Genomic DNA, 23,428 nt, shown 5'->3' with positions numbered 1-23,428 from the left:
AATTTTTAAGTCCTGGTATTTTGCAATTTTTCTCGGCGACCCTGCTATCACCCGGTATTGCGATGTCTATAATTGTGACCTTATTTTTCTCAACCAGTGTGATGTCTGGTGTATTATGCGCCAGTATTTTGTCCGTTTGTATACAGAAATCCCACAAGATCTTGACCATTTGATTTTCGGTGACTTTTTCAGGCTGATGTTCCCACCAGTTTGTTGCTGTTTTAATATTATAATTTTGTTGTTGTTGTTGTTGTTATTAATTGCCCAGTCAACCAGATATTTAAACTGGATTTGACACTTTTATCCACCTATCAAGTTCTTCCCAAGAATCTGGGATAGGCAAATGTTGTTTGATGGTGTTGCAGGATTATTATTTTTACAAATACATAATGCATTGTTTTTATTGTTCTTCAATGTGTACTGTGTTGTTTAAATTAATGAAAAAGATAGTTTATGAATTGTAATGGTTGCTATTACTTTATAGTTAACACCACACTCTGCCTCTTAAAAAATACTGTTGTTTTAGCCTTGTCATTATTTTTGCAATTTGTGAAAAAGTAAACCAATATGCCATCTAGTGTCTCTAAATATTATTCAGCACATGAAGAACAAAATCTTAGGCATAAATGTGAGAAATCTAAAGCTACTCATCACTTGGAACTTTTATCTTTTAAAAAGCAGATTAAACACATCTTAAATGATTTTATTTATTTGTACGTATTTTCCCCCATGCCTTACATGAGATTATCTTTTTTTACCTTCTCAGGGTTCAATCTGAAACTTAACAACTGGCCAAGAGTTACCTAATTATCAATCTTTGTAAAATGGAATTCCCATTATTTTGTTGTTTCTGAATTTTGTGCAGAGCCCTGTGTCTGTATTTTGTGAACCTCTTATCTCCTCTTGATCGTTGATCAAATAATAAAAGAGAATGAGAGAGGAGGAAAACCCTTTGATATCATATATATGATTGCATCAAGATTCTTTTAATTCTATTTTACAGTGCAGAAATAGATTATCCGAACTCTTTCTGATCTCATTCAGACCTTGGCAAGGAACAGAAATAGCAGATTACTTTTGATGTGATCTTAAGGAGTGGAAGCCTTTAGTTCAGTGATGGCTTATTTGTAAGGTGCCTCAGGATTCAATCATTTCCATAGTACTTTTGAAGATCCACCTGAAACCCCTGGGAAAACATCGATTAGTTTAGTATTATCAGTGCATCAATGACACAGAATTTAACATCTCCACTCTGCACTGAGCAGAGATGCTTAAATTTTTATCCTGAATCTGGAAGTTTTTAGGGGCTGAATGGGGCAAATCCCAGCAAGAGGAAGTTGTTGCTTGTTTAGAAGGGTTGGTGGGTCTGATATTGATTTTGGATTAAATGCTAATTCTTTGAAGAAGTAATTCCATGACTTGGAGTCCATCTGGATTGCTTGTGAGCCAGATGGGAGGCTATAGCTGGGGGTGGGATTTGCTGTTTTGGCTGGTGTGTCAGCTATAGCTCTATCTGCAATTCTATACACATGGAAGACCAACTTAGAAACTGTAATTATTCCAAAATGCAAAACTCAGTGTATTGTCACAGCTGTACTACCTGTGCTACAGGACTATTTTGATTACCAATGGGTTTTGATGTGTGATTTATAGTGCTAATTTTGTTCTATAAATCTCTACATAGCTTCACTCCAAGGTATCTTTAGGCATACCGAATTTTGTGTAGAATCAATCTATCCACTGTGCGCTCCCCAATATAATGCACTGATGATTCCTCTAGTATTGAGAAGCAAGGGGGGCTCTGCAAAGTGCTTCCCATTGTGGTTCTCTTGATATGGATTTGGCTCAAGTTATCAACCATCCTAGTGGCTCTCCGAAAAGTAATTTAAAAACAACTATTGTAGGGGAGATTTGGTAGTTAAATGTATACCATTGTGCTCTATGCTGACATTTTTGTATTGGTTTTAAGGTTGTCTTTATTGCCTTGGGAGTCATTGCAGTCTACAATAGTATGCAAATTAAATAAATTGATGCTTGCACTATTGCAAAGAACCTCCAATATTTTAGGTTGCAAAGGATGGATGGGATTAGTGAAAAGCAAGTGTTCTGTCTTGCAAAAATAGTTTCTACACCCAAAAAATGTCTTAGCACATAAAATCCATGCAGGAAGTAGGGTGTTGATGGCAGTGGCAACAAGTTACTTGCTGTAGTACAGTTGCAACTGTGAGTTTGGGTCTGAGATTGGAACAATTCATGATAAAAGAATCTGAGTTCATAATTTTCATTTTGTTATTAAATTGTCATCATTTTAAAGTCAAAATCTAAAGGTCCATGATATATTTAATATCCAAATGATCCTTTCTTTGAAAATTAGAATTCCATTGATCTCAACAATTGTAAGAAATTGTGGTGTGACCCTTCAGTCACTTTTGAGATGCAATAACTAGCATTTAATAGATCACACATTGTTTTTAAAAAATCACAATACATTCCCCAAAATTGCTTTAGACATTATTAAAGCCAAATGAAACTAAACTCCACAATATGGAGGAAATGTTAATTTAGAATGTATAATCTATGGCACTAAATGAAATGAGTCTATTTGGCTCATACTTACCAATTTAGAGTTAGCTTTTTAAAGCACTGGTCTATTAACTAAACACACTCCCACTGGATCGGTGATGTAGATTGTGAGAACCGCAAATTGGTCAAGTTTAGCTTATATTTCATATCCTACCTTGTTCTGCCTTGTTCTTTACAATGATCAATGGACACATAAACCACTGGACAGATAATTCAGAGCATGTTAATGATGCTCAGTGATATTACTTCATTTAATCAATTTTCAAGGAGTCAATATTCTTGAATCATAAACTTGCTCATCTGCTGAGTAAGGGAGAACAAGCTGAAATTAAATAAGTGTAAGACTAGCAGCTACTGGTAAACAGAAAACTGGACTTGGTGATGGAAGTCCATCCTGATGTTGTTGGGTAGTTATGATGTTGGCATTGACTTTTAGACATAAAACATCTAATTGTTTCTCTCATTATGAATTTGTCCAGCTGTTAAAATCTTCACAAGAAGCCCTGTTGTATTTGTGATGAGAGGTACTTCTTTCCACGGTAAATTAATGCACCTCAGCTCTCTATACTCTGAAGCATTCTCTGAATCCCACCCACCCAATTTTCAATAGGAAATCATGTGTTTGCGTGCGGGCTGGAATGAATGTACATACAGTGATTTTAGATTCTCTTTGTGAAGACCTAATACAATAAAAGTACTATGTTATTCTTTACACCAAGATAAGACAAAGTTCAGTAAAATTATTCTCAAGCAAATTTTTTTTTAAAAAAAATTTCTTCATAATTACTGAACTCAATCCAAATCACAATATGTTCACACAGATAATCACACATTTCTATCAGGTTATTGTATAAAGTTCCAGAAACACTTTATTTAAAAATGGAGCTGTAAATGCTTGTAACATCATACATAATAAGTGTAACAAAAATAAATAAGGAGTATGCATCCATACAAATAAGAAAATTGTAAATGCAAATATTACAGAACACAAAATGTGTAAATGTCTGAAAAAGAATACACAAAAAGAATTGTGTTAAAGAGTCAAAATCTTTAATTTTTCTATAACTATTTCCTAGTTTCTGATACTTGTATGTTTGTGGTTCTCCCAAGCACTGAAAAGAGGAAGGAATGATGATGGCCAAAATATCGCTATTCTCAATATATGTATTTTCATCATATATCAGTTTAAACTGCTATGGTATCTGTAAACAATTGTTTCCCAACCTCTGAGTGGGATACAGAGTTTGACAAGAGGCAGATTTTAAATTTTCAAACAAACAAACAAGTAAAGTAATCCAATATACAACAGGATTATTGGGTTCTTTATATTACTACAAAAAAGTTTTTTGTATATTTACTTGGCCAAGCTTTGCAATGACTTCCAAAATCCTGTACAGTTTCAAAATCCTGTACAGGAAAGGAGTATTTTTAAACAACCGACACATATGATTATTGCTGAAATATTAAAGACTGGTTCATAGAAGCTTCAAAGTTGTATTTTTAATTTTAGTATTTAGACTGATGCAAAAACACAAGAAATTTCCAGTTATTAATTGCATGTAACAGACGTTTTTGAAATTACAGTGTTCTGGAAATACAAGATGGTTAATTTTTTTAAATTATTATTTCCAAATGTTAAAATTGGGATAGTTTTAAAGATAAATAGGCTTATATGTGATATTTTAATAGATTTGCTGTTAAGCAGTATAAGCAAAAGGTCTATGTTAGCATTTTTTTCCAGAAATTCTTATAAACATATTAGACAGATTTACTAGAGATTCTACAGGAAAACATTTATAATTTGTATGCCTGGAGTCAATCTAATGATTAGATTTTCACTACCCTATCTCCAAACTTTGGAAGAAAGTTTCACAAGTCATGATGAATGAATTTTGTGTCTGATCTTAGTAACAAAGCATTAAAAAAGAATTTCAAGCAGTAGACACACACAGCAATATATTTAAATCAGTTTTGTAGTTCCAAACATTTGAACAGAAATCATATAACATTTAATTTCATTAACATCAAAAAGACATATTGAATAGGATCCTCAAGTGTCAAATGGATCGTCCTAGAAAGTTGACTTACCCCACTCTCAAAGTGGTATTTTGTTTTAAAAAAGGACAATTTTGATCATTTTCCAAAGTACAGTATAGCGTAATTAGTTCCTACTGATATGTTCATTCGCCACTCTCAGCAAATTCTTAGTGCAAACATAATATTTGAGCCCTGTAAACCTTTAAGCAATCTCCAGGATACAATAATTAATTATTCTGAAGTCTGCTTTTCCTTATATTGTGATATCATTAAAATGTAATGTCCTAATTAGCTCCCTTTATTCAGAATCAAGCATAAGTGATCATGTTATACACATATAAGTCAAGAAGCTTAATTAAGATCACCTTTTCATAGGAGACTCAGAATTTTGAAATGAAGGATGGTTGGCTGGTTGAAGTCTACTTAAACAAAATAAACTATGGAGGAAAAGATTCAAAGCAAGTGTTTGTGAAACTCGTAAAATGATCATAAACTGTGCATCTTCATTGGTACCAAAGTTTACCTCAATGAGTCAAATGGTTTGTGACATCCAAAATATCACAAAGTAGTTGGTAATAACAAAGCAACAACAGTTTTACCAACCTTGTTTTACTGTTTAGAGGATGGTAAGACTCTTAATGAATTTTGCACATTCAATACTAAAAGTACTGATCACATTCATGTCATTTACACAAAGTTGGATCTTCTTCTTCTCCATCTGGATTGAACCTATTGAAATGTATGCTGAAATCATGCTCGGATTCAACAGTTCCAAGTTCACGTGAAGTAGAGGCAGTGGCTGGCCGTACAGCCCTTGCTTCCGGCAGACAGTTGGGATGTATCTGAGGATGGGCACTTTGAGAACCAGGAGTGGATTTCTGCCTAGGATGAGCTGCTTGGACAGGACCAGCAAATCCCAAATTGCTTAAAGCGTCCAAAGTTCCATCAGGGTCAATCATTGAATTAATCACTAACAAACAGAACAAAAACCAGGAAAGAAATCAGTTTGACTGCTGGTTAACAGCGTTAAAATTAATATAATATTACTCAGTCTTTTAATTTCCTTTCCATCTCATTTCTTCTTGAAAAAGTTAAAAACATTGGGGGCAACACAATATATCCAGGACCATTAACTTCAATAGTTCAAGACAAGACAAAATTTATTAACCAATAACCAAGGAATATTGTATATGTATATGGTCTTTTCATATCAGTGTTGGAACATCACTACAGTCAATAAGCAAGAATTTTCCAGAATACCCAAAGACATATTGGTCTGCAGATACAACTAGCACATTGTTTTTTCTTTTTATTAGACTCAATGATCATTTTTAGAAAATAGAAATGATGGATGGCTACAGTCCAGCAGTTGTTTGGAAGTATTCACTGAACAGAAATAAAAGAGAGGGTAGGAAGCATACTGGATAGTCACAGTGTATTCTAACCAGTTTGACTCCCCCCCACCCACCTCCCTATGTTCACCTCAGCATTAATTTTGAGAATTGGCAAACCCTTTCTCTCTAGGTAGAGAGATGAATCATTCTCAATTGTCCTACTGGCTCAAAAAGGTTCGTATCATTATCTCAAGTCCTCTGTTCAAATCAGTATCTTGGTCATAGCAGTAACAAAAATAATATTAAAATGGCAGAGATACCATAATAATCAACACTTTGAAATGAAGGGCTAAGAGTTAAGTTTAACAATACAAAACTGTAAAACGTTATAATATTGAAACCTCTGCTCAGAAAATAGCACAGGTTTCCACAGTGGTGTTCCATGTGTTTACAAGCTGTTTATATATATACAATACATGCTAAAAAAAAAAAGGTGAGGTGCATGCGTGCCACAGATGGCATGTGGAGCTCTCTCTGTGGGTACGCGAGCTGTTGCCCCAGCTTAGTTCCACTGCACATGTGCGTGCGCCTTCTGCTGGCCAACTGATTTTTGGGTGTGGGAGATGCACATGCATGTGTGTGTGTGTCATGGATGCATTCATGGGGGGCAGGAGGGAGTGTGGGGAACACCCCATGGGCCCCATTTTTGGCTCCAAGAGGCTTCAGGGAGGCCTATTAGGCAGAAAATGGGGCACAAAGGGGTCGCACACATGCACCAGGGGGGGTTTCGGGGGCATCATGCGCACATGGGTGTGGACACGTGTGCACTGTCACGTCCGCGCCCTGCTTTCGGCATGCAAGGACAAAAAGGTCATCACTGGTATAGATGATATGTATGGTTCTGGGACATGAAGAAAATAATAAATAAAATTGCTAAGAATAACTATTAATTATTTTGTTTGCAAATTCTACTTATAAAAAAAACAATGGAAAATCTAGCTTGATTGACCTCCTCAAAACTCTTAATAGATTAAAGTCATTTAGATTTTAGGTTCAGATTCTCCACCAAGCTATGGCAGCCCTCTCTGAACCTATTGTTAGTATTTTTTGTCCTTTAAATAGGATATAGCTGAAATCTAATTTTCCTTATGCTCTGGTTCCTCTTCAGATCAGATAAATCTTTCGTCTTAAATCCATAGACCAAGTCATGATTTCCAGGGTACAAATTTATAAAGCGAAAAAGTCTAGGAAACAGGTAATATCCTACAGAAGCGTATTCCCTATACTTTCCAACCCATAATTTAGGAAACAGCCTTGAAACCCAAATCCTATTCTATATCTTCTATAAATGTTACATGTTTATTTTTCTGCAAATCACAATTCTAGAAATTGTTGGATGAAATATTAAATACCTTGCAGTTGTTTCTCCACTCTTTTCAATTCTTGCAATATTGATGAGATTTCCTGCAGGAGCAAATACGTCGCTTTTACTAAGGTTCAAGGATGGAATACGAAATAGCAATCCCAATAGCTATTTTTTTCTAGTTTAAAGGTGACCTTTCCTAATTACGATTGATCTAACTGAATGGAACACACAACATTTAGTTTTATAAAGCCAAGCTGGTGTTTGATTTGACAAAATGATAAGCAGTGGTGGTTTTCAAAGATACAAGCTTGGGTGCTCCTTCAGTCTCTGCTTTGACCTAGGCTTCCCCAAACCACGAAGCAGATTACTTGTTCCGACAAAACCCCCTTTTTATTAATTTACTGTGAATTCTGCTCATTCATATCCAGCAAAGTCTTTCAAGGGTGAATTTACAGTCACAGACCTTATCTGGCTTGGAGAGCTGTCAGGCCAATATCTTCAAAACTTGGCAAGGAGTTTCGGAGAGTCATGAACCAAATAAACAAACTACATTGTCTCCTGCAAACTCCACTCCCCTTTTGCTCCTCTTTTATTCCCTTTGGAAAGGGCCATTCACCGTCTACCTGTGACCTTACTCCCAAGTCGACCCTTGTTCCTTAGCTGTTTCCTTCATCTGGCAACTCTGTGAATGCGCACATTCACAGGCTTCAGATGTTCATCTGCCTCACTGATGTCTGACTCCGAAGACAGTTGATAACTGTCAGACAGCCCTGGCCCCATCTCTGCCCCTGATGCAGAGTCCTCATCAGAGCCTTCCCCAGACTCTAGGACTGGCCCATGTTCCTCTCCAACCTCCTCACTGTCCAAATCTGCTGCCAGCTCTGCTGGCCACTGGTGGGCCACAACAGTCCCTTCAGTGTTAGGTAAAATTCTGGTACACAATAATGTCAATATTTTGAGACCGAGTTTAAGTTTGCACGGGCTTTTATAACAGCTGAACAATCATATTTTTAAAGGGGATTTATTTTTTAATGACAAAATGTCTCACTTCTATTTATTTAAATCTGTTATTTTAATCATACCATGCTTGATGTTTTCACAATTGGGATATCACTTTCAGCTCGCAGTTTTTTTTCAATGTCTTCCCAATTCCGGTCTTTGTCCTTGAATAATATTCTGTAACCAAGAAGCACAAAAAAGTGATGAGTTTTATTATTTATTCAATTTATTTCCTGCCTTATTCAGTGTTCAAAACACAAAACAAAGTAAAGTAATAAATTACAACTACTAATAAAATTAACTAATAAAAGCTTGAAAAAAGTAATGTACTTTACCAATTTTATGAATGCCAAGAGAGTAGGCAGCAACCCCTTAGGGAATGCAACCCCTAGCTTGGAAGCAGGAGAAAGCTCTCTTCCAAGTGGCAGTAAAATGAGCTTCTGGTAGCGGACACAATTTAAAAAGACCATCTCCTGCAGCTTTTAATGACTGGGCAGGTTCATAATGGGAAAGCAGAGTCAAAGCTCTTTAGGTCTTTAAAGATTAATGGCAACATCTTACATTATGCCTGAAGAGCAACTGGGAATGAGTATAGATCTTTCAGTGCAGGGATTATGTGATCCCTTATTTTAGTTAAATGCTACATTTTGTACCAACTGCAATGTCTGGATATTATTCAACAGTAACTCTACATAGACCACAATGCAGTAGCCAAGATGGAATGTAATACTTCCATGGCTATGAGTTTCCAAATCTCATTGGTTCAGGAAGGAGGAAGTAAACAAATGTGCTCTAGGCCATAACTATTAATTGTGAATCCAATGATATCTGAAGTGTATTTCCAGACTGTGGACCTATGCTAAATAGATTCGGTGTCCTTGTTATAAAAAGAGCACCTTTGACAAACAGCTCTAATATTGAGGCTGAGCATTGGTCATAATCCTGGGAGAATCAAAACAGATACTGATCAATAAGACCAAACAGTCTGCGAGCCATACTTTGTGCCAAACCAAAATGTTGAAGTGTAGTGAGATAAAACTCCAGCTGATAAGACAATGCTATTGAATGAGAATTAGGGTGCACATGAAACAGAAGCTTTAATTGTGATATTTTGTTAGAACATAGAGGGGTTTACTGTGCCCCTTCTGGTCCTTCTGAGTCTCACAGCGGCATAAAGTACCATCGTGGTATCCTTTTTGAGTATCTAGAATTGAGCTTTGCAACCACTGTCCTTCAGGGATTCTACTTCTTCCACAGTGGTTGGTTTCAGTTGGTGTTAAAAGGAAAGAGAGTTAGCAATAGCAGTTAGACTTATATACCGCTTTATAGGGCTTTCAGCCCTCTCTAAGCAGTTTACAGAATCAGCATATTGCCCCCAACAACAATCCGGGTCCTCATTTTACCCACCTCGGAAGGATGGAAGGCTGAGTCAACCCTGAGCCGGTGAGATTTGAACAGCCGAACTGCAGTCAGCTGAAGTAGCCTGCAGTGCTGCATTTAACCACTGCGCCACCTCGGCTCTTGCCACCACTTGAGTTGATCAAGTGGTCCCCTATACATGGAGGGACATGGGATTCTTTTGTCTCCCCTTATTATTATAATACTGCATAATATCCATATGCTAAATGATATGGCCATCTCAACCTAAGCTGATAATATTGTAAAAGTCTTGGTACCTAGACTATGTAGAATGATGAAATCAATCATGAAACGGGCTGAAGCTGAACCCAATTAATATGGAGTGCTGCTTATGTGGCAAGACTCTTTTTATCTCCACCTATACCTCTTGATCAAGCAGCACTACCTCCAGAATGAGCAGATTTGCAACTTGGGGTTCCTTTTGTATCCATGGCTTCTCCTAGATATGCAGGTGGAATCTATAGCCATGGAGGCAATTTGCTTACCATCTGCAATTTTTCCCTTGCATCTACATCTGCACCTCTTTTTCCTAGCCTTCTCAATATCTACCCATCTAAAAGATGGGTGCAATTTACCTTGAGGTATATCACTACCCAAAGGTAAACCTCCTGATGGCATGCTGAGGTTTAGCTGAGCTGCCTCAACAGGCCTCCTACACTTCAGTAATAGGGCACAGGTATGCACAGCCCTTGATGCTGACTGAAGCAAAGGGGCTTCATATTCCATTCCAACAATTAGAAGCCACAGGCCACATCCTTGGGTTACTAAAATGGTTTTCAACTTGTGTTTGTTTTTTCTTTCCAATTTCATGTATGTACATGTTTTATCCTCAGTGTATTAAAATTGGGAGAATTTTGCAGGGCTGGTGTCCTAGTTTTGCAACAGTCTCCTCAAAAAAGCTTTCTTGGCATTCATTCCAATATGTTTTAAATATCTGCAGATCTTTTCATTTTCCAATTTTTGTCTTTATCTCAAAAATAAAATAAAAATAGGAGAGGAAAACTAAGATAAAGAACAAGAGGCACACAGGATGTTATTGAAAGGTTTTTTGAAGTAGCTTGATTTTCACCGATTTTCTAAAAGCTACTGAGTGGGTGGTTTGTGCTTTTTTATTCTTATGATATAATATATCTGTCCTTGTAATATATTTGAAAGGCAAAATAAAATTTCCTTCTCTTGGAGCTGTTAGAGAAAAATTGCCATTCCATTGACTAACAGCAGTCTCTGAATGTCTGCTTATTTTCAGAAGTCCAGGTATTTGTGCTAATATGTGCATGCATATTAATGCAATAAATCAATGTTTTCTTCCAAACCTCAAAATATTTCAACTTACAGACACATTTCCTCAGATGAAAGCTAATTTGCTGAAAACATACCCTCTTCTACAAGTTAATGAATTAAATTAAATTCTACATTAAATGTTTTTAAATGGTTACAACTGCAAGTATATAAACTTCACGTAAGCCAAAACAATTATACCTATTTTACCATTCGGTATCAAATATTTCTATTATGGCAGGTATTGTAAGTCTGTGACATGTATCCAAACAGAAGTTTTGATTTCTGGTTTGGAGGGAACTTGAAAATATCAAGAAGGTTTTGTATAATTTGAAAGAAGTTCTATTCTGGCACATGGATTATTCCTAATCTCTATTTATCAGATAGTATTATGTCTAAACAGAGTCAGTGTCTAATAGCTGAATCACTGAATAGGTTAGTTATTGCCACTACTTTACATGTAGTTAGTTATTAGACTTAAAGTGCAACTCTAGACTTTCATTTCCCATGTCAACTAGACAACAGTTAAAAAATGTTGTTTCAGAGATAAACAGTTTTACATGGATGTTTCTGTGAAGAACAAATCAAAGTATATGACTACTTAGATTTAGTCATATCTAAGGGCTTACCTCTGTAGGCTGCATTTGACTGACAAGCTAATGCTCTAATTCCTTGATTGTTGTGACTTTCCTAGAAAGTTGTGTGGTATACAAGTTTAATTTTACCCATGTAGTTGTATAGGAAGAATGAATATATGGGGAAAGTAGCTATTCCATTGTTTCTAGAAAATATTGCTAATTCTCTTAATACCTGCATATTCAGGAAAAATCTGCAGAATTGCAGGAATTCTATATTTTCATGCTTATTTATTTATGAAATTTATGAACTGCCCCAATATGTTATGACTCTGGACAACTAACAAAATACAATGGTAAACGTATCATAAACATACAAAAATAATTAAAGGTTCAGGAAAAACAACAATCATTTTAAATTATACCCAAGGATCAAACAAGGTTCATTACTTATTCTAATTTACATGCTAGGAATAATCAAGCCCTGTGTGCTCATAATTAGCAATTTGCCTTGAATTGTTATTTATATGCAATGGCCAACAATAGTTACCATTCTCAGTTTTTAATGACTGCATACTAAGAATAAAAATAAGTAATATTAAAAAATCTTAGAATAGATAGCATATTATAAAACAGAAAAACATTTACAGAATGAAAGTTTTTAAATAACATTCAAAATACAACAATATTCTAACTCTTCTACGTCATGTAATTATCTGATGCATGGATAAAATACAGAAATTGGATGGATTCTTAATTCTTATCTAAATGAAATCTATTCAGATTCAGAATGAACTAAAACTAACTTATATTTTCTTGGTCTTATTCCCACATCAATAATATGAACATTTCATAACTCTCCTATCTTTTAGGGTCATATAATTGACTGAGTTAATGTATTTTGAAAGAATAACAATTTTTCTATTTTTAGGAAAAAATATTTTTATTCAGATAAATTCCTGTGTAGAAAAATAAATATACAATAGAATAGTATTATGAAGAAATAGTCATGACATGTGCGTAGAAAAAGAAGTGTTATTTCAAAAATGTGGGAGGAGTAGCTAAAAAAAATGAGAAAAAAAAGCACACTACATGTTAGGTAAAAATGTCATTAGAAAGGGGGAAAATATCATCTCCTGATAGTAAAATCAGATATTAAAAACTGGCATTAGACATATTGTTCATATTGTTAAAAAACATAAGGTATAAATACTATTTAATAATTTCAATTCTGTATGATTTACATGAAAAGAAGTTATCACATCAGAGTGGAAATAATGGTGTGTATGTATATGTGCGTATGTATGTATGTATACACACACATATACACATACATACATACATACATGTCTGTAAAGCATGAAGGCTAGATTCTTTTTTTCTTCATCAACAGTATTCTTCCTTATTTTTAAGCCAGAAAATAAAAGTATGAAATATTATATTTTAACTCTTGTCGATATATATTGCAGCCGTGTACATAACAAATGTATTAGTTATACCATCAAAAATATTATGTAATATTAAATGTTAAATTGTTTTTAAAACTCATGTATTGGTCACTACACAGTTGTTATTCTAGAAGTGTTTTTATCAGTATATCAAGTCAGGTAATATATTCTACAGCTCTTTCAAAGGATTTGCACTACCATAGTAAATATAAGAATTTAAATAGTTTTTGCAAGAATATTTTGGATAAAGAAAATAGGGTACCTTATTTTACCAGCTGTTTTATCTATAGATTGCCGAATCTTCCGAGAAAACTGGAAGACTGAGGACAACAGCAAGGTATCTCCCATAACCTGAAAAGTTTAGAAAATCAATGTAATAAAGACTTTATTCTTACAAAAAGCAAAACCAAATATCCTAATTCACTTTTCCACATCATGCTCAAAGTCATTTCTGTCATATAATTTTACTTAGATGGAATGTGAGACCAAGATGATCTCTGACTTAGATAAGCATTAAATTGATGCCCAAAATATATCTTTTAAACCTTTTTCCACTCTATGAATTAATGCAGAAATAGAAAGATAATCCTTTAAACAGTCCAGTTCTTATACAGGCCTATTTAACTCAGAATGCCACATTGAACATGCTACAAACTGCTTCTGAGGTATTCAAATATTAGCTGTTGGATCAATCCCACAAGAGTTATTTGAAGGAGGAATGGAATGTTCTGGAATTCTCTGGAATGTTTGCAGAATGCAAAATATATTTGATCTTGCATATGCCTAATGTAAAATAACTTCAACCTAACTACACTCAAATAGTGAAGAGTTTCATTATTATTTTATATATTTCTTGCTAATATTGTGTTATATTAGTTTGTAAAGTTTGGGGATGGAAAACTTACAATTCAAGAAAATGTAATTATAATTTAAGAAGGAATCTATTCTACAGAAATAAACATCCTTAATTAAGCATTAAAGAACCCAGTGGCTCTAAATATGGAAGAACTGTACAGGTAGTCCTTGACTTAAAACTATTTGTTTAGTGAGCATTCAAAGTTACAACCGCACTGGAAAAATGATTTATGACTGTTTTCCACACTTACGACAATTGCAGCACCCCTGTGGTCAGGTGTTCAAAATTTGAATGCTTGGCAACTGGTTCATATTTATGACCATTGCTGTGTCCCAAGATCATGTGATCACTTCTTGCGACCTTCTGGCAAACAAAGTCAATGGAGAAGCTAGCTTCACTTAACAACCATGTTACTAACTTAACTGCAGTGATTCACTTAACGACTGTGGTAAAGAAGGTTATAAAATTGGGCAAAACTCATTTAACAACTATCCTGCTTGGCAATAGAAATTTTGGGCTCAATTGTGGTTGTAACTTGAGGATCACCCGCATTCTCTTATGTGATCAACAACCAGCGCAATGTAAAATGTAGAACTTCTACTTTCTCCCCTTTGTTTGTTAACCCATACCTCCTGCTCCCAATGAAAAGTAAAGCTGCCTGTGGAACAAGAAAAGCATTGAGATGCAAAATGGAATTTTCTTAACTGATGTCCTGCCTAAAAATGACAGTTCACTCTATGTGATTTTAGCACTGAAAGCTGAAAATTAGCAATTCTGTGCAATTTTTGTTCAGTTCGTTACATAAAATATGAATCCTTACTTCATCTCTGCTCCAGGTTCGGCGACGTGTAATTGTGGGGGGTTCAGGTACATCTGTTGTCTGTGGTTTGGGATCATTTGGCCGAATATTTCCATCTGGTGTTTTAGCATTTACCACTGGAGGAATCTTCCTGAAGTTTAGACTTTCATCAAACACACGGTCAACGAGCTGAAAAATATATTCAAATATATATAATTGATAACAAAGCCTTATCTTATAAAGCTGACTGATTAGATGTATTCGGAGGCCCATTTATTATGATCTTGCTACAGAGAAACATAAACACCCAAATGATTTGAATATTTAATTTATTATGTACTAAAAATAAAATATTTCATTAATGTTACCAAAAGATTGATTGTCCATTATTTTAGTGTTGAGGTACAGAAATACATACTTATTTATATATTGAACAATGCTGGGTATAACACTATTTATATATTCTACACTATAGATTGCAGTTTAGTGCTAACATAAGAAGGGGCTTTACATGTATTTAAAAAAAGATGTAAATCAACATTATCTATCTTAGAGAAAAATGCACATTTATATTAGCAGATGCTTAGTACACCTGTTTAGGGGAAAGAGAAAGAAACCAACACAAACTTAGTAAAATCACACTGAATACATGATGTTATGTGTCTTTGTTATACTCATTTTGCAAAAATGTACACAGAACATGATGTTAACCAGGTCACGTACAAGCTATTGAAATAAATAAAAGGAGACAACACAAGTTGATGGAGAGAAATAGTCAGGTTTGGCAATATTTTCTACTGTAGGATTATTTCAACTAGATTATGTTTCTGGAATTTAATGCCCTATGCTCCAGTCAGTGCTTTTGCTGAAGTCTCTCTCTGAAGTTCCTTATTTAAGAATGGCCACCTTAAAACCTGTAACACAATCTTCTGAAATGTTGAAGTGTCCCTTGCTGTTTCTGATTTCAGATCTGTGTCTATTGATTCACTGTATATAGAGAGTAGCCTGTTTAAATGATAAAACATTATGAATTAGTTGAGCAAAAAGACAAGAATCTCCATGTTCCAGGGCTGGAAAATTCTAAAGTCCCCAGCCCTTCTAGGAGCAATTCTTCTCTTTTTGGAAGCAAATCTTCTGCAGCATACCAGGTACAACCTGATCCTAAAAAAGACTCATTTTGGAATTAGACCTCTGAGTCTAGATACTCTCTGAATCTAGAGTTCCATATATTGTTTGCTGTAATGGAATATTAGCCTCAGGGAAGAGACACATTAACCTTGGAGATGATGGATGGGTGTATTTTGGAACCAGAATATGGACATTTGCACCACCACAGTTAAGACATATACAAAATTTGAAATTGAAAGTACTCTTTTCTCAGGTTGTATATGCCACCTTTGGGCTCTCTAATAGTACTGCCAAAGCAAATATGAGAATAGCTTGAGTTAGTTTATTTTTTATTTTTTAGAAAATCTTTTTCATCTCTTAAAATGAAAAAAAAACCCATCTCATATTCAAGAATTATTTTTTCAGTGTAAATATAGCTGGTGTTATTATAACTTAGTTTATGCAATCAATTTTGAGGGATTCTCTTTGATTATTAAAAGATGAACTGAATTGACTATATTAAAGAATGATTACACACTCCCTAGAAAAACATAGTGTTTACTATTGCCCAGCTATTAAAACTATGCATACCAAGCCAACTCTGAGAACAAAACAAATTAATTCAGAAACATTCTAGTTATAAAATTGATCTAATTTACATAATTTTAATTACTAGTTAAAGTTTGCAACAGTGATCTGAGAATGAAAGACATAGAGGTATACAGAAATAGATCAGAGAAAGCCAAAATCTGAATTTTATATTTTATTATTTGTGCTATTTTGTTAGATTGATATTCCCTTCCATCCCAGAGCTTACATAGGGATCACTCTTCATTTTATAAACCTGAGCTAGGTTGGTATGAGACACAGTGAGTAGGCCAAAGCCACCAAGTGAGTTTTCTATGGCTAAGCATAAACTTTAGTCTGGGTTTTCCAGGTCCTGCTCTAACACTTTAACCATTATGGCTATGAAAGTATGTCTGTTTAGATTGATTATTATGTTCTGAGATCGATTTAATTTAGTTGCTGATTCTGAAGGTATGTCAATTTATCTGTTTATTATGTATTGGGAGAGATTTAATTCACTGGCTGACTACAGACTATTGAGAAGCAAAGATTAATGAAATGCAAAGCCATTTTAAGACCACTAATCATGCATACATTTATTTATTTCACAGATAACATTTTGTAATATCTGGCATTGACATATGCTTAAGGATTCTTTTTCACTAGGGAATACATAGGCACAGCTGTTTGTATCTGTGCCTAGGATGAAAAACAATACAATGATGTTATTACAAAACAACAACATGGAAGTGTGTTCAAAGCACAACTGTTTTCTGCACTGACCATAGGAAGAGAGCTGCCCATTAACTACTGGAATTAATTTTCAATCATTGCTCATCTAACTTCAAAATTAAAGAAAGAGAATGCTGAGCTTCATGCACACAAGAGTGGACGTAATCAAAAGCATGTCAAAAGAGTAAAACAAAAGAAATAAAGAAAAGAAAGAACCTTATGCATTTCTCCATGAAGATCTCCTACCTCTTCTCTAGTGTCTATGGCAGAGCCAGGGGTGGTGGCAGCAGTGCTTACTGTGGTACTAGGAGCAGTGCCTGATGAAGTCACTGAATCGATCTCTCCTGCTACATCATTGATTTCCCGGGCAATGAGAGCCAAATCTTGACTGATCCTGTTGATTATTAAAGTAGCATTAGCAGTACAAAGTAGGGGAACTGATCAATATCAGAGCTTCTAGTTGAGACCATTGGAAACATGAAGCATTTTCTTAGTTTTTCTTTTCTAATGATTCCACAAAATTAGTTGCATTGTAAAAGTGCTTTATGAAATTTTTTATCTTTCTTCAACTACCATTGTATAAATCCACCTCAACCATTTTTGAGCCAGAATCCATTATGCTGCTTTACATTTGTAAGTACACGGGCATACGTGTATATATTTCCACCACGACTATCTTGTATTTTCTAACCTTATTAACCAAGATTTTTAATTAGATTTTTTCAGTAGAAAGACTGAAATCAAATATCTCATGGGAAAATATATTTGCATAATGCAATTCTATGCTCTACTTTTTCCTTCAAAGTCCTTTGCTCCTCAAATTTGAACTACAGGGTCCTCCAACCTTTGAAGTATTTTAAAGGGAATGGAGCTGCAGAGGAAATCACTATCATCCTTTTCCATTGATGAAAACCATTCTGTTAGCAGGAGGAACTAACTGAATACTCCAGGAAAATATTTTTGCATATACATATTTTATCATAATCCTATCTCGGTACAATTGAGGGCTCTGTGCCCATGCTTTTTCCATTCCCAATATCATTGTTAACTTTGCTCATTTTTATTAGATCCTTTTTCCTCTTTGATTCCCTCTCCTTAAATTTAACAAGTCCCTCGTTGCACATGGTCAATCTGTCTGTCTTTTGTTTATTAAATAGTTATAAAACATGGTCTTGGGGAAAAACTGACATGATTTAATTTTGTATGCATATGTATTCTGCGTAAGCTATTCTCTGTTTTAAAAACTGGGTTTCACAAAGATCAAATGTGAGTATATTAAATAATACACATTTTGTCTTTACTCTGGTATGGCCAGAAGAAAAAAAAGTTCGTATTTGCTGCTTTGTTCCTGTTACAAGTGTCCATAAACATACAAAGCTTTCATGAAGCATAGAAAATGTTATATTTTCTGATGTGTGTTTTGCTTATGAAAATGGTATTTTAAGATTTAAACTAACATATTACATTAAAACTAATTAATATGCATTTTAATGAATAACAAGTTTGGTTGAGAATAGAAAACATTCCAATTGCTTGTCATGCAAGATAATTGAAAAAAATCTGAAATAATTATTGTGATGTGTTGACTGATCTATCAACTATTTGTTCTTATGCAAGGGGATTAGAGAAGCCATTCTCAATTGAATTTTTGAATACTATGCAGAGCTATTCATACACAACAAACCAGTCATTTAACCCAGAGTTGAGGATCATTTTTGGTCTGAGTACCTCACACCTTAAGGCATGGATGTCAAACTTGATCATGCCCCATGACGTATTGCGATCTATTGCAACATTTTTTGCCTTTGCAGAGCCAGGGTGTATGTGGGGCATCTGGCCCATGGTCTGCAAGTTTGACACCCCTGCTTTAAGAGGAGAAGGCAGGGCAAGGAACACCATAGTGCCACCAGAGTTGGTGGTGTATTTTTGAAGTAGAGGGATGAGGTTAAGGATGCTGCTAAGGCATCCATTTTCTTTTATAATTTCCTGCAAAACTGAAAAGGAATCTCAATTTTTAAGCTTGAGATGTTCTAAAGGATGAAATGGTTGTCCTAAATGCATAGGTTGATTGGTGATTTAATTTTTTTTTAATCAGACAGGAAACAAACCCACCCACAAAGTTTGCTTTGCTAAGGCTGCAAGAGAGACATTGCAAGTTAGGGGTTATTTATTTGGGAGATATGAAGCCCACCTACTGTCCTTTACAGTCACCATCATTTTGCTGATGAATCTATGCAATGCTAAATCAGCATAAATTGTTTCACTTTTTAAGGAAATCACATTTACTTTTCATTTGGTCCTGATCCTCTTTTGTGGTGGAAATTCTCAGAAACCACTCAAGGCCCAATATAGATTTTAAATCAATTCACACCATCACGTTGCATCCACAAACCAGTTACATAATCATTATCTTTCCATGTAACTAAATTGAGAGTTTTCTGTATTATTCCTCGTAGAGGGTTGTGGAGGATGCGGAAGACAACAACTTGTACACAATGATGTCATGTAAATGTCACAACTTATGTAATTGCATTAGATTTCAGGACACAAGTAATCATTTGCAGCTAACATGTTGCCATTTTTTGGCATCTCTGTGATTTGCTTCAGACACTGCTGATTATCCTGATGGTGCCAAAATTTTGAAACTATAATTAATGTCTAATGACTTTTCACAGAGTTATTATTTCTTGGAAAGCCAACCTTGCTATTTCTTCTCGATGAGCAGTCCAATCACGAATGTAGTCCTCCTGTTCTTTTATCCTATGCTTCATGGCATTGCTACTTTGTACTGGTGTTCCAATGTTCTGCACTCGAGTAGTTTTCAGGGCTGGAGAGGTACGTAGACGGGCATGTTTAGGAGAATTACGGTTTGATCCAAATTCATCTTCTGAGGTGGAAGCATAATCAGTAGGAAAGCGCCTCCATCTTGAATTTACTAAATTAGTTTAATTATTGAAAAAGAATTATTGTTGTATTTGTTGCAGATAATACAATTACGACTTTAACAACATGATAGCATACCAAAGTTGCTTAATACCAAACCCCAAATGCCTCATTAAAGTGTTTACTGGCTAATTTGAAACGAAAAAATAATATAGAATTTTGTTAAATAATAAACACTAATTGACAAAATGTGAAAAAGAGTACTCTGTATACAATGTTGAGTTAATAAGATGGAATATTAATATTAGTCTAAAATAATAAGACAATACAGTGAATCTGTATGGTTTTTTTTGCAAATCATGCCAATTTCAAAAAAATGTGTAACTGCATATTTGACAACACATAGAAATATAAATACTATTAATGGGATGACTTAGAGAAGAAAAACTATAATTTATGTCATTTGAAATCCAATTAGAAAATACTAGGAGATATTGACTAATTATTTTAAGGGCACTTTTTGAGTTCAGGGAGTTGTGAGGAAAACAGAGGTAGGAATATTGGGTTTGTTCACTGCCTTGTTTATATACAAAAATGGTGGGAAATAATAACAACAATAAAGGATGCTGTTATTTTTCTAAGAAAGAACAGTGGCAGATTTAACAAAGAAAATGTTCATTGCCGTATAGACATTGAGAACCACTAAAATGATTTCTCCTTTTTAAAGCATGTAAGGGAGGCTTATGATAATATAGCCTCAATTCTTAGTGATATAACAATACAGTGGTACCTTGGTACTCATTGTTAATTGGTTTTAGGAGGCACAATGAATACCAAAAATGATGTGTACCAAGCATATTTTTCCCATAAGGAATAATGTAGTGAGTCACAAGGCAGCCAACAATTACAAGTTCTAGCCTGTGCATTGAATACCAAACAAATGATGAGTACTGGGATAAAATTTTCACTTTTAAATGCATTGGGTACCAAATTTGATAGTTTCAAAGCAGTTGAGTACCAAGGCACCACTGTATTTCCAAAAAATAAAAAAGATAAAAAACCACCAAGAGAATTTCAATTATCTTTGCTGTCAAGCATGTTTTTGATCAATTGAGTGAAAGCTTTGTTAAAGTCAATGACAATTGCAGGTGTTCTAGACCAGGTGAGAAAGAGTTGATTGAAAGAGTGAAGGAGGTTTTAATGTGCTGGGGTTTTATTGTTGACACTGTTCTTGGGCAACATGATTCCGTTGGGGGCAGGGGGGGAACGCCGATACCAAGGGAGAAAGTGTATATGAAAAATTTACCAGGAAAGAAGGAATCTATGTCTCCCTCTGGATAAAGTCCTGAATTAGTCTTTACCTGCAATAAAGTCTTTACCTTTCTTAAAGTCATATAATCACCAAGTGCCTAAATTCTATAGAATCATAAGGCTGGAAGGACCTTGGGGGGGGGGTGTCTTCTAGTCCAACCACCTGTCCACAGCAGGAATCCTTATACCATCCTAGACAAATGGTTATCCAATCTTTTCTTCAAAACTTCCTGCAACGGAGCACCCACAATTCTGGGGAGCAAGCTGATTAATTATTTTGTCAGGAAATTCCTACTTATTTCCAGGCTTGTCCTCTGACAAACTTTCACCCATTGCTCCTTGTCTTCCTCTCAGGTGCCATGGAGAATAAAGTGATCTGATCTGTTTGGTTTTTCAGCCAAACAGCAATGTTCAAATCAAACAAATTATTTATTAAAGTCAGAAAGCCAGAAAAAAAATGAAATTGTGGGATATTGAAAAGTGGGTGTCTTGTCTGTGCAGACTGGTTAAGTGAAGAGATGACTCTTTTAGAAACTTAAAGGGTTTTCTTTTGCTGATGGTTTAAATAATGGCCATAACTGTGACTTGTAAATGAAAGCAGATAATCCTAGAATGAGTTTAGAATATAGGTAATTGTCCTATTTAAAGAATAGAAAGCCAGATATGACTATCATACTTTCTTTCAAATTTACCATAATTCTAACAGGCTTGATTAAATATTAAATTCTTAACATTCCTTTTTTTACATTTAATAACCAGATAAAAAAAATACTTCTACCGATTGTAAACACAGTCATGGACAAAAATAGAGTTTAATCATCTTGGGTTAAATATATCTCTGAACTCAAAATTCTTCTATACCTTCAAATTGCTTATTCAAAATAAAATTCCAATTAGTTTTTTAAAAATACATATTTAAAATTAGTTCTATAACTCAGCATTGTACAACATGAGTATTTAGAGAAAAAAATAGGGGTGAAAATTTTGAAATACATGATGTCCAGTACTCTACCACTGTAAGTTTCAACAGCAGGATCTGGGTCTGGAAGAAGATGATATATTTCTGTGTACAAAAATGTGTTATCATGTTATTGACACATACGGATTTAATGCATTTGTCTTAAAGGTAATAACTAAGTTAATTCCACCACTTAAAAAAAGATGTGGAAATAATAGGAGCACTACTTACACATTTTAACTCACTAAATTATTTCTCGCATTCAATTCAATTTGAAAATCCAAGTATTGATCTACATTGCAGGAAGGAGACTCACAAATGAATTTTTAATAACAAATTATTTGGAATAATAACAAAAGTTAAAAAGTGGTACTGCCTATGTATAATTAAGATAAAACTTACTCATACTTACCAAGTTTTGGGAGACAGTAATGCATTGTATATGATTGTGTGACAAGTACTAAACTTTTCAGAGGATAATTTTCTTTTGAATTATATACCTAGTGCGTGGAATTTGACAATTTGAGGACATAAATGACCAAAGGTGCTTTTCCAAAATTGAATTGAACTGAAGAAGCTTTGTGGATGAGAAGTGAAACATTTTCAAAGAAAAAACAAGAAAGTCCAGTTGCCTTTTGGAAAAAGCACCTTTGGGATAACCATGACCCAATTGAGAATCTCCATAAACAGGCTGATTTGAGTTTAAGGGTAAGAAAAGAAGAAGGCTTTTCATGATAAACTGTTCCTATTGTCTCCTTTAAAATGATGTAAGTCAATCATTTTGCTACTGTATTTCAGTAACATAATTTTAGGGTGGTGATGGACTGCAAATAGATTAATGGAAGCCACAGGCAACGCATTGTGGATGCTCAGCCTTATTTTAGAGTGGTGTAAATTTTCTGATGCTTCTGCTATTAACCCCATCATGGATTATAGCCGTGACTTGTCGTGGCAAAGGGGCTTGCGTAACTCAATGAATCTATGAGCTATGCTGTGCAGGGCCATCCAAGACGGACAGATCATAGCAGAGAGCTCTGACAAAATATGATCCACTGGAAATGGCAACCCACTCCAGGATCTTTGCCATGAAAACCCCATGGACAGTACCAAAAGGCACTGCCTGGAGGAATGTTGTCCATGGGGTTGCAATGAGTTAGACACGACTTCACAACTAAC

General features: G+C 34.8%; 1 protein-coding gene across 8 annotated transcripts in view; it reads right to left on the bottom strand.

The window, feature by feature from the left end:
- Positions 1-3,426: 3,426 nt before the first annotated feature.
- Positions 3,427-23,428, bottom strand: part of CEP170 (centrosomal protein 170) — a 90,390-nt gene continuing 70,388 nt past the window's right edge. For 5 of the 8 annotated variants that reach the window (XM_087718024.1, XM_087718023.1, XM_087718029.1 and 2 more), the window contains 7 exons: positions 19,801-20,035; positions 17,317-17,494; positions 14,716-14,883; positions 13,302-13,390; positions 8,403-8,496; positions 7,367-7,418; positions 3,427-5,590 (listed from right to left, as the gene is read on the bottom strand). In XM_087718024.1, the coding sequence (XP_087574150.1) occupies positions 5,304-5,590; positions 7,367-7,418; positions 8,403-8,496; positions 13,302-13,390; positions 14,716-14,883; positions 17,317-17,494; positions 19,801-20,035 (1,103 nt within the window). In that variant the 3' untranslated portion in view covers positions 3,427-5,303. The remainder of the gene's footprint in view (positions 5,591-7,366; positions 7,419-8,402; positions 8,497-13,301; positions 13,391-14,715; positions 14,884-17,316; positions 17,495-19,800; positions 20,036-23,428) is intronic. The other 3 variants (XM_087718025.1, XM_087718026.1, XM_087718027.1) reach the window with 3 other exon arrangements.

The sequence above is a fragment of the Thamnophis sirtalis genome, unplaced genomic scaffold (assembly GCF_051295495.1).
Source record: "Thamnophis sirtalis isolate CommonGarterSnake01/CBP01778 unplaced genomic scaffold, rThaSir2_p1.2 scaffold_6, whole genome shotgun sequence".
NCBI lineage: Eukaryota > Metazoa > Chordata > Lepidosauria > Squamata > Natricidae > Thamnophis > Thamnophis sirtalis.
This window is presented reverse-complemented; position numbering and strand designations above follow the sequence as displayed.